This window comes from Oryctolagus cuniculus, chromosome 1 (assembly GCF_964237555.1).
Source record: "Oryctolagus cuniculus chromosome 1, mOryCun1.1, whole genome shotgun sequence".
NCBI lineage: Eukaryota > Metazoa > Chordata > Mammalia > Lagomorpha > Leporidae > Oryctolagus > Oryctolagus cuniculus.
In genome coordinates this window covers 116,306,812-116,318,940 of record NC_091432.1, presented here as the reverse complement: position 1 = coordinate 116,318,940, position 12,129 = coordinate 116,306,812, and the positions used below count along the sequence as shown (strand labels likewise).

The 12,129-nt window shown below is 40.8% G+C and overlaps 1 protein-coding gene across 4 annotated transcripts in view; it reads right to left on the bottom strand.

Moving 5' to 3' along the window:
• Positions 1–8,791, bottom strand: part of LOC100357199 (rho GTPase-activating protein 20) — a 50,402-nt gene extending 41,611 nt beyond the window's left edge. Inside the window, exons 1-5 of one of the 4 annotated variants that reach the window (XM_051818820.2) lie at positions 7,430–8,791; positions 5,001–5,168; positions 3,633–3,788; positions 2,461–2,502; positions 1,763–1,847 (exon numbers count right to left, since the gene is read on the bottom strand). In XM_051818820.2, the coding sequence (XP_051674780.2) occupies positions 1,763–1,847; positions 2,461–2,502; positions 3,633–3,788; positions 5,001–5,168; positions 7,430–7,494 (516 nt within the window). In that variant the 5' untranslated portion in view covers positions 7,495–8,791. The remainder of the gene's footprint in view (positions 1–1,762; positions 1,848–2,460; positions 2,503–3,632; positions 3,789–5,000; positions 5,169–7,429) is intronic. The other 3 variants (XM_051818793.2, XM_051818812.2, XM_017342864.3) reach the window with 3 other exon arrangements.
• Between the last annotated feature and the right edge of the window lie 3,338 nt (positions 8,792–12,129).

Genomic DNA, 12,129 nt, shown 5'->3' with positions numbered 1-12,129 from the left:
CCTAAGTTTCTTTTTTGTTGTTGTTGTTCTTTTTCTTCAATTAGATTTTTTTATTTATAAATATAAATTTCCAAAGTACAGTTTATTGATTACAATGGCTTCCCCCCCATAATTTCCCTCCCACTCGCACCCATCCCATCTCCTGCTCCCTCTCCCATTCCATTCGCATCAAGATTCATTTTCAATTCTCTTTATATACAGAAGATCGATTCAGTATATATTAAGTAAAGATTTCATCAGTTTGCACCCACACAGAAACACAAAGTGTAAAATATTATTTCAGTACTAGTTATAGCATTACTTCACATTGGACAACACATTAAGGACAGATCCCACATGAGAAGCAAGTACACAGTGACTCCTGTTGTTGAGTTAACAATTTGACACTCTTGTTTATGGCATCAGTAATCTCCCTAGGCTCTAGTCATGAGTTGCCAAGGCTATGGAAGCCTTTTGAGTTCGCCAACTTCGATCTTATTCAGACAGGGTCATAGTCAAAGTGGAAGTTCTCTCCTCCCTTCAGAGAAAGGTACCTCCTTCTTTGATGGCCCCTTTCTTTCCACTGGGATCTCACTCGCAGAGATCTTTCATTTAAGTCTTTTTTTTTTCCAGAGTATCTTGGCTTTCCATGCCTAAAATCACTTTTCTATACTAGCTTTATTTCCTCCTAAAATATTTTGTGTGTTCTAAAATTACTATAAAGAACAAAGAAATGAGATATCTGGGATATCTAGTGCACAACAGTTCATAAATCAAATTTTACTCAATTGAAGCTATTCTTCCCAACAGCATGGGAAAATGAGGTAGAAACATGCTGATCTCCTAAAAGTGTGATCCCTCCAAGTCAATTCAGTCCTGACATTTTACAGAAAGGAACACCTTTCCAAAATCCACTCTATGTGGAACAACAGCTCAATGCAATACTTGACCCTGGAGTTCACCCTATCAGGAAATGGAGCATTATAGGAGTCAACTGATAAAATGGGAGCATGAATGGTAGATTAAAATATTATATCAGTGTTCAGTTTACAGGTGGAGACTGTATAACCACTGTACTGCCTGGAAATACACAGGCATTCAGTACTGAAGGGCTTTAATGAATGTAACTGGCCTTTGGAAATAGATATTCAGATGCAAATGCCTAGAGAAACCAGAAAAAATAAATAATAATGCAAGTGGGGCAAAATGGTACCAAATAGGAACCTTGGGATAAAAATCATGTGATATAGTTAGCACTCTTTTGTACGTTTCTGTATGTTGACAAGTCATCCAAAATAAACAAAAGCATTTTAAAATAGATATCATTAAAAAATGAAAATAAGAAGCAACACTCTGAAAGTAGCAATAATTGAACGAAATGTTTTAATTCCAAAAGAAAAACCACCTTGTGGAAAATACTTTAATAAAGCAAAACACTACAGTTTATGTACATTTAACAGGTATCATTTCTGAGCATGCCCATTCAGATACTATGGGTTACTACTGGTTATTATTGCTTCATATTACCAGTAAATTACTTTTTATGTATACAAAGACATAGAACTATATGTGAAAATATATTTTCCCATATGGTCCTTTCCAAATGCTCGCTCACTTGCTCTCCCTCCCTCCTCTCTCTCCCCCTTCCATTGCTAATCACCTACACACACACACACACACACGCACACTTCTTTGTTTCTCACAATCCCTGCCTCTATTCCTGTCTACCTCCCTTTTACTCTAAGTCAGGAACTTGAAGCTTCAATTGAATAAACACACTTACAGAAGTACTTCTGTTCATAGCCTCAATGTTGATTTCAGTAAGGATGCTATGCATGTAGTTCTCTTCTTTGGCTAAATTTATTTGCCTAATAAAATTCAGTAATAACCAAAAATAGATGAATTAGCTATCAGCTCATTTCAGATCAATCCATATTGCAAAAATTTCTGTATATTTGATGTTTTATACATATATATATATATATATTACAGGATAATTCAGCAAGATCAAAGTATGGATAGGAACTATAAACAAAAATAATTCTGGAAAATAAGACATGGTCCAGAGACTCACAGGTGGCACTGTGATCCACTACTCAAAGTACTCCTGCCTGGATTGAAGGCCCTGTAACCTTCTAGAGTTGAAGAGTAGGAGGGGGCAATTACTTTGAGCCTCACTCAGTAGAGTAAGCTGCACTCACAGGAATGTAATACATAATGAGAATAACGTTAGCTCCAAGCCACAGGCTGGCAAAAAGGAAAAGATGAGAGGGGCATTTAACTTCCTCAACAATAAAGCATGCATGTAAATGAGGGAATATTATTGAAAGCATATGCAGAAGTCCAAATCAGAAATTATTTGAGGACAGTTTAACAAAGTATCTATTTTTAATAGTGAAATAATTTGGGGCCATGGCTTGCAGAAATTTACACACTTCTATCACAAACTAAAGATTCAAAGCATGTATTCTGGCCAAATACCTTTCAAGTAATGAATACCATTTTTCTTTTATCGCTGAAGATCTGCAATTAGACAAATGGGAAAAATTAGATGTCACAAAACATAGATTCTACCATGCTGGGACGGTCATTGCAGATTACCATCCAGAAGGCAGTGGCGGCTGGTGGGAATGCAGGTGTAGGTAGTTCTCTCATACTCAGGTTCTCGATGAACTCTGCTCTTGTACAGCAACGTCACAAGGATGGAAACAGGTTTCACAGTGAAAGACACTGATTTGGAATTTAAGCATTAAATTTAAATTTAAACAGTAGACTATGGGATGCAAGCTCTGTGACCATGGGAAAGTATGTGAACTGTTGTAAGCCTCAGTCTCCACAACTGAAAAAGTGGTTAATTAAACCTCAGAGAGTTCTTGAATCTCACTTGCTCACTCTCCTATTTCTTTATCCTCCACCATCTCCTTCCTATTGATCCTTTATCTCTAAATAATAACTTTCTTCAAACTGAAGTTTTGGTGGAACTGAATCCCCTTTGTGAACCTAAATGGTCATAAGAACACAAAATAGCCCTACTCTGTGTAAACAACTACTTTTTAGCTATTAACTTCACAGATGCCCACTATAAAGGGTCAAACACTAATAATTTTTCTGTGTTGAATGCCATACACTTGTTGTGCTAAAGTTTAGTATGTGCAAAGGAACTGGTGAGCAACTATCAATGACGAATATATGAGAAGTCTATAAATTCATCTGAAACTCTACTGGGGAAGATAATACCTGCATCTTGAGGGGAGTGATGTCGGACAGTGGATTGTATTTCAAGCCTCACTCCCTCCAATTTTCTTTCTAAACACCAAACACCTACTCCCCAAGTAGCTCCCAGAGCCCCTTTGAAAAGTCATTGCTGGAAAAAAAAAATGAAGTTACTACACTAATTCCCACTATTTGACTATCCTTTCAGTGGTATTTGCATACAAAAACCTCTTGGGAGAAAGCACAATGCAGCCAAGTGCTATGACTAGAGGTCAAAATGTGAAGCAGTGCCATATTACATGAGCAGATTAAGATGCTTTCCTTTTCAAAAAGAAGTTTGGACAAAAATTTAATGACTTTTTTCTATCTATCCTGGACAAGAGGTGGTCAACTGTGTCCTTCCATGTCTAAGTAAAACAAGATAGAGTTGTAGTACTTACGGGAAAGTGGCCACAAAATTCAACAGTGGCCATCCCAGACGGAACGATCTCTCGACTAAACAGGGTTTGCCTTTTCTCTGTGTATCACGTCCACATTCAGCTATCCATAGGTGGTTCACTGGTATTCTGTAGTTTATGTTGAGAGACTTCTCATAGCTAGGAAAGATAATCAAGCAAAGTCTCTGTTAGTTGGCTACTTGACAAAATTCTCAACAGCTGAGCTCCTGAGGAAACCCAGGTTCTCCCTGTTTCAGGACAACCACCTCTCCTTCACATCTGTTTCCCTCAGTGCAGAGCACAGAGAGGCCTTCACCAAGAGTGTCCTCAGAAAAGGCTGGCCCAGGAAGACCTGAACACACAGAACTGCAGGTAGCCAATAGCTACCAATGGACTGCTCTTTCTCTGAATGCTGACTATGGGGCATGGAGCACACTCTGTATATTAAAGATACTACTTTTTGAGAGAGTCACTCTTATTATCTACATATCATGTACTTCAAAAAGTACTTCAGAGGCCAAAGATTGAAAATGGCCTTTGTGAAGAAACAATTAAATCCTCTTCATTATTGCATACAAACTAAAATTCACTTACTGTACAAAGTGCATACATGTCACTTGATCAAGTACTTGCTGAACTTGGTTACTACATCACCCTAAAATGTCAGCAAGTTTCCCCAGAACCTGAAGGTGGGCTGAAGTCTAAGGGAAACTAAGTCACCCAGTTTCTCTCTCGGGATAAGAGGAACAATGCTGCACTGATTCGGGGTGACTGATTTGACCAAATTAATTGAATCAAGGCATAACACAATGTTCCATTGTGAGAGTGAGGTGTTACAAAGAAGAAATAAGTTTGTTCATATAACGGAGTTATTTCTTTACAAAGTATATTATTGCTTAACAAAGAAGCTTGTCATACTAATAGTGACTGTGAATGTACCCAAACATTTACGATGGTAATGGCTGCAATCAGTTTTCTAAAATATGTGATATGATCTTAGGTAAGGTGGCAGCACTCAGCACTCAAAAGCACCTTATCAAATAATCTATGTTTTCTCTGTCTCAAAGGTCTGAGGTATATAAGCCAAATTCAAATACCTTTGACTGCTTATCCTTTCTGATATCCACAATAGATGTACAAAGTAAATAAAATTGTTTTTTAAAAACTGCCCCATTCTTGATTGTATTTTCTACAGTGGCACAACACAAACCAGGACCTCCATGTTATTTGTTGGTTAAATGAAGAATCAAAATATTTGCAAAAGCAAAAGTAAAATCACTCTATTTGCTTATAGTAAGAGTTCATGAAAACACAATTTGTTAGTGGTAATATATTTTAAGAAAATCAGGACAGTATATAGTATATGCATACCTTGAGTTAGATATTAGTAAAACCGAATGATATAAAATTGCCAAATGCTTCTTTTTCTTCAACCCAGCTCTTAAGGTCACAGGGCCATGGATCAGGATTTCATGATCGACACCTTCCAACAATGTGTTCTTTTCAATTCGGTTGTCAACCGCAGGAGGTGAGCTGTCCCTTAGGTACACCAAACACCCAGAACAGACAGTCATGATCAAATATATGACAGTTTATGCCAAATTTTAGTGGTTGCCCTGTGCTAAAAATTATAGACTCAAGTCCCCAAACAGCTCTACAGCTATAAGCCAAGTGAGGTTGTAGTTTTCAAAGCTATCGAAGAGAAGAGGACACTTCGGGAGCTGGATGGAAACCACAATCAAGGGCAGTGCCCAAGGGCAGGCCCTTAGAGGTGGGGGAAACAAGGCAGCAGCAGCTAGGATCAGAGGCCATGGGGAAGGGGGAAGAAGGGCCCTAGGCTGAGAGTGTAACAAAAAGGGAGCAAGCCACCACGTCTAATGCTGGGCAGACACTTTCTGAGGACTGACCACTGGATGTAGTAACATGGAGGTCATGGGTGACCCTGAACAAATGAGTTTGGAGAATTGAAGGGAGGAGGGTTGTTTGGAGGCCTGTGCTAGGCAGGGTGGCCACCCTAAAGATGCACATACTCTGACCCCTACAACCAATGAATGCACCACTTGGCAAAAGAGGCTGTGCAGATGTAAGAATGTGAACAATATTATAGGGAGATTAACCTTGTGAGCCAAAACTACTCACGGGAGCCCCGAAATTGAAGAAATGTCACATGGATTGAGTCAGGGAGATGCACAAAAGGGGGAGCCAAAGAGCTGAAGGGTAAGAGAGAGGCTGAGTGAATCACACAGGTAGGAGCCACATGTGAACGTGAGACAGGACACAGCCAGCTCCCAAAAGCCAACATCAACCATGAGCTGACAGCCAGTGGGGAAAGGGAAACCTCAGTACTGCATCCTCAAGGAACAGAATTCAGCCAAAGATCTGGATGAGCTCAGAAGCAGATGCTGGCTCAAAGTCGCCAGGAAGAAGGGCAGCCTGCCACCACCATGACCAGGCCCTAGCAGACCCTAATCAGAGGACCCAGAGAAGACCAAATAGTCCTCTGACCTACAGGCTTGGAACAAGACATCCCTGTGCAATCTTAAGTCACTAAGTCTCTGATAATAGTTGTAGCTGCACTTAGGAAAAAAAAAAATTTTTGTTCTGTGGGACTGTGCTTTCTTGTAATAAGCACAAAACTATCTGAATGTAGATTTGAAGTCAGCAAGAAATGGAAACTAGAAGAAGTTTGAGGAAGCTGAGAAAAAAGATCTTGAAGACTCCTTGAGAAGAACCATGGACATTCAGGTTTCTGCCACTGAAGGCTCAGAAGGTACTGAGAGACATTAACAAAATTAAAGCACCAATGTCTCTACCTAGCCAAGTATCACTGGAGCACATACAATAAGAAAATGTGTGATGTGGAAAAACAATATCAGTTTATAGTGTTAGATTGAAAGATAAAAGTTAAATATCAAAAGCAAAATTCTGTAAAGTTCTCCATAATCATTTGCTGCTGTTTCATTCTGATTGACAGCAACAGGTATGTACATTGGCAAAAGTTCCTGTCACATTTTTACTTGAAAATAAAATATTTTCTTAATATTTTAAAGCAATTTATATATAGAGAGAGAGAGAGATAGATAAATTGTTACCTAATAAACACTTATTCTACCTCAGTCACTATCTACATGCCTTAAGGGCCACTTAGATATGAGTTTTTACTTACCAAGAGCTTAAAAAGGAGAAAACACTTTTTTTTAAAACCTATTTAATTTACCCACCATAGGTAAAACGAATGACATGAAGATTTGGGAAAAGGTAATTATAACTGACTTTCATGTTAACATGAAAATTTGTATAATGATGGGTCTATTAAATTGAATCCCATCTTACATAAATCAATATTCACATTTGGAGGAGAAAGTGCTAAATAATACCAAATGATAATAGAAACATCCAAAAGTTTCTAAACATCAGAGCATGCTTAGATATCAGTTGAAAGAAAGAGAGAGAGAGAGAGAGAGAAGGAGAAAGAGAGGAAGGGAAGGAAGGGAGAGGAAGAGGGAGGGAGAAAGGAAATCAGAGTGAAAGAAAACTAGAGTGAAAACAAATGAAGCTCTTTCATAAATAAGGCAGCCCTTTCAGAGACCTACAGAAAATTATTTCCCATGGAGCCAATGTCTCCCCTAAGCATACAAATCTGCTCTCTTGAGCTCAAGGGCAGTAATCTGAGAAGCATGATCAGCTTTTCATTAAATCAGTGCTAAGGCTATAAGTTCCTGTTTCAGGCACCAGCAGAGAACAGTTCCTGGGACCCCCAGTCTGTCAGGATGATCAGCAACAGTAAAAGGAGGGCCTACCTGGCGCAGTGAACTTTTGAATGACGTCCAAAACGTTTTAAACGTTTTTTGGTTGATGAAAACATCTTTTTTTTCTTCAATTTTAAGCACTAGAACGCAGTCCTGTCTGCAGCAATCGCTAGAGCACTGTGGACTAATCCACAAAGACCAGATTCTGCAGTAGTCAGGACAGCCCACCATTATGATGTCACCACTCTGAGGCTCATGTCCTAACCAGGATTCTCACAGGCTGACATACTGGTTTCCTTGATTTTGGCCCCATATTTCGATTCTTCAATTGTTGATTCACACAAAGTTGTAACAAATAACACAGAGATACCAGCAAACTTTCATTCAGTTCTCCCAAAAAATACAGTACAATTGAATATTACTATAAAATTATATAATACTGTATATAGTAACATTATATACAATACTAAAATAAGTTTTTCTTTATTTATTTATATACTTGAAAAGCAGAGGGACAGCCAGAGAGAGATTTTTCATCCTCTGGTTCACTCCACACCTAAGGCTGTGCCAGGAGCTCTATCCTGGTCCCCAACATGAATAGTCATGGTCCAAGTACTCTGACCATAATTTTCTGTCTTTTCAGGTGCATTAATAGAAAACTGAATCAGAATGAGAGCAGCAGGGACCCCAGCTCACACTCTGATATGTGTTGGCATCACAAACAGCAACTTAATCCCTGTGCCACAATGCCAGCCCCAAAATAGGTATTTTTATTATTTTTGTCTTGATTTGTTTGTTTCTTTAGAAGCATCTGAGGCTGGGTAATGTGTAAAAATATGACATTTATTTATCTTAAAGTTGGGAGGCTGAAAGGCCAAGATCAGATGTGCCACTGATTTTGCCACCTTTCCTGGCTGGTATCTCCTTGCTGTTTCTTTACAAGGCAGGGAGAAAGAGGTGAGATTCAACATGGGAATTTGGAGACACACAATTCACACCACAGCAGTCTTACTTCAGTTATTGCATTGAACACTGATGTTTCTACACTAAATGCCAAATAGCATATCAAGGTGATGTTATGCCAGTAATACCAATATTTAACCACATCACATCACAACACAAAGCTATTTTCTTCATTCTGTTTTTTCCTTAAAACTTTAAATGAGTGTTGAAATGGCAATATAGAAAAGAAGTCTTAGGCCGGCGCCGTGGCTCACTAGGCTAATCCTCCGCCTTGCGGCGCCGGCACACCGGGTTCTAGTCCCGGTCGGGGCGCCGGATTCTGTCCCGGTTGCCCCTCTTCCAGGCCAGCCCTCTGCTGTGGCCAGGGAGTGCAGTGGAGGATGGCCCAGGTGCTTGGGCCCTGCACCCCATGGGGAGACCAGGAAAAGCACCTGGCTGCCATCGGATCAGCGCGGTGCGCCGGCCGCGGCGGCCATTGGAGGGTGAACCAACGGCAAAAGGAAGACCTTTCTCTCTGTCTCTCTCTCTCTCTCACTAACTATCCACTCTGCCTGTCAAAAAAAAAAAAAAAAAAAAAAAAGAAGTCTTTGTAGAGATGATCGCAGGAGATTTGGGGTCAAACTACGTGGTTTTGAATCTGCTTGCATTATTTACTACCTATGGGACACTGAGCAAAGCAGTTATCTGTTAAAGTCTCAGTGCCTGTATTTGCAGACATGATGGGCAGAGCTCCTCAGAGGGTGTCAGGACAATTACATGAGATCATACTACAGAGAACTGAGGATTGTACCTAACACAGTAATCCTGTAAACATCAGGTATGCTTCCTGGAGGCAGGAAGCCTTCACCTTGCAAACTAGCAAATGGTATCGTGGGTATGTTTCCATGCCCAGAGAAGGGAGAAGGAACAGGTGGTAAAATCAAATACATGGAACAATGACAAGGTGCCAAGCTCCTGGCCAGGTAGCCTACGGACACAATCTCACTTCCTCCACTTCACATTGTAGCTAAGAATCTTTGTTTCCATTCCACAGATGTAGAGACTGATGCTTAGTGGAGTTAAATAACTGAGAGCCACATATTCAACCTTTTGTAGTCAGGATTGTTGGGTTCCTGAGTTACACAGTGTTTCCATGATCAAGCAATGCTTTCCCCTGTGGAGGAGGGAAAAACACTCCTCTATGTGACATCACATCCTGTCCAGGGAGGTTGCAGACTCATGTACCTGGCATGTATCTGAGGCTTCATCACTCTCTGTATCTAGAGAGGGTGCTCATTCAAACTCACTCACTCTCTTCTCTTTCACGGCTGGTTCTGAACATTTTAACCTCTGTGGGCAGCTTGTTGCCAACTCTCAGACAGCAAGTTGGCATCAGCTATCAGAGCTGGCAGGAGACACCTGTTAATTTAAGCATTTAGACCCACCTTCATGACAATGGCCAGGCTGTCCACGGTGGCCAGTTTTAACAGCCCTTTCTTGGGGTGGCAGTGGGGTCCAATATGTTAAGGCCCTGCATGCAACCCCATCATCCCATTTGGGAGTGCCAGTTTCACTTCTAGTTGCTCTTCCTCCAATCCAGCTCCCTACTGATGTGTCTGGGAAAGCAACAAAGGTGGTGCAAGTACTTGGGCCCCTGCCACCCACATGGGTGACATGGTTGGAGTTCCTGACTCCTGGCTTCAGCCTGGCCCAGTTTCAGTCACTGCAGCCACTGGGCAGTGAACCAGCAGAAGGAAGAGTTCTCTCTCCGTCTGTCTCTCCCCCTTCCTGTCACTCTGAGCTTTCCACTCTGAGCTCAACCTGATCTTCATCCTGAGTCACTGCTACTGTGAGTTTTCCCTTCTCAATCTGCTGCTCTGATGCTCTCATATTTGCTCCACCACGTGATGCATCCCCACATCCTGACAGAAAGCACTTGTCTCTGTGCCCTTTTCTGCCCTCTGTGGAACGTAACTGGAAGTCATACTGAGCCTTTCAGGAACCCAGCTGAGGACAAAGACTGCATTCAGTGATATGAGTGGAACCCTGAGTACCAGATAAGAATGTGCCATAACACTAAGAAATAAATAAAATTTTGAGACAATATTTGAAAAATTTAAAACAACTGTTAAGATATGGGATGTACAAAATATCTATGTTGGGGATGGTGTTGTGGTGCAGTGAGCTAAGCTACCATCTGCAACACCATCATCCAATATGAGAGCCAATTTGAGCCCCAGCTGCTCTGCTTCCAATCCACCTCCCTGCTAATGCACCTGGGAAAGCAGCAGGTGATGGCCCAAGTCCTTGGGTTCTTGCATCCATGTGGGAGACTCATAAGGAGTTCCAAGCTCCTGGCTTCAGCCTGGCCAAGCCCCAGGTGTTGCAGCCATTTGAAGAATGAAGTAAGGATTCTCATTCTCTCTCTCTCTCTCTCTCTCTCTCTCTCTCTCGCCCCCCCCACACACCTCTTCTCTCTCCCCCCCGCTCTGAGTGTGTATATGTGTGTGTGTTTGTAAATCTGCCTTTCAAATAAATACATAAATCTTTTTAAAAAATCTAAATGCACCTTAAATAGGTACTGTCATCTTTTCATTAAAGGGAGAGTTCTAAGACCACAGAAGGAAACTGTAGTACTAATATTACGAACTCTTTGCCATGATTCATAGAGATGAAGGGAAAAAAAAAAAAAAACTCAGCTGCAAAACAGGATAACACAAGAGGCAAAGGGACAAAGTTCAAGGAAAACAGTTGTAACAGTTAACTCCTGAAAAAAATAGATACCTAAAAGAAAAGAAAAAAAACTGATATTTAAAAATAGTTAACACTTCCAGAATCAAGAAGGGAAAGAATGAGTGACTATGAATAACGAACATTCAGAAACATTTAATGTTTTATGTTTATGATCCTAGAAATTAAACACACCATCAGCCAAATGAGTAATTTCTTGAGGGTTTGAAGGCTAAGCTTAAGGAATCCCATTTGATCTAACACTTGACAAATGTATTTCAGTTTTTTGTTTTGTTTTGTTTTTTTGTTTTTTTTGACAGGCAGAGTGGACAGTGAGAGAGAGAGAAAGGTCTTCCTTTGCCATTGGTTTACCCTCCAATGGCCGCCACACCCTCTAATGGCCGCTGCGGCCGGCGTGCTGCGGCCGGCACACCGCGCTGATCCAATGGCAGGAGCCAGGTACTTATCCTGGTCTCCCATGGGGTGCGGGGCCCAAGCACCTGGGCCATCCTCCACTGCACTCCCTGGCCACAGCAGAGAGCTAGCCCCGACCGGGACTAGAACCCGGTGTGCCAGCACTGCAAGACGGAGGATTAGCCTAGTGAGCCACGGCGCCGGCCTTCCGTTTTTAATGTCCTAAGATTACATGTTTTCCCTCAACAGGTAAACCCATTCTAAGTGGTCCATGAGTATGGGGCAATTTAATAATTGGAATAATGTAAATGCTATTTCAGTTTGCCCAGCCAGCATACAAATAAAACATGAAAGACAATAATAATTCTGAGAGTAAAAGCAATAGAAGTATGTATCTAAAAATAATACAACATAAATGTTAAAGTAGTAGAGAGATATGGCAGGTAATGTCACACAAATGTGTTTACTAAAACAGACAACAAAATATACAATTTCAACATATTCTTTAAAATTGAAAAGATAACCACCAGAAGACCCAAACAATATGACTTGGAAGTCATAGGTGTAGATAGACATGGAAATGTGGAAATGTGGCCAAACTATCTCTTCTTTCAGTAGATTCCTTCTGCTACAGTTTTCTGAATTTGTTTCCCAAAGTCTTGTGC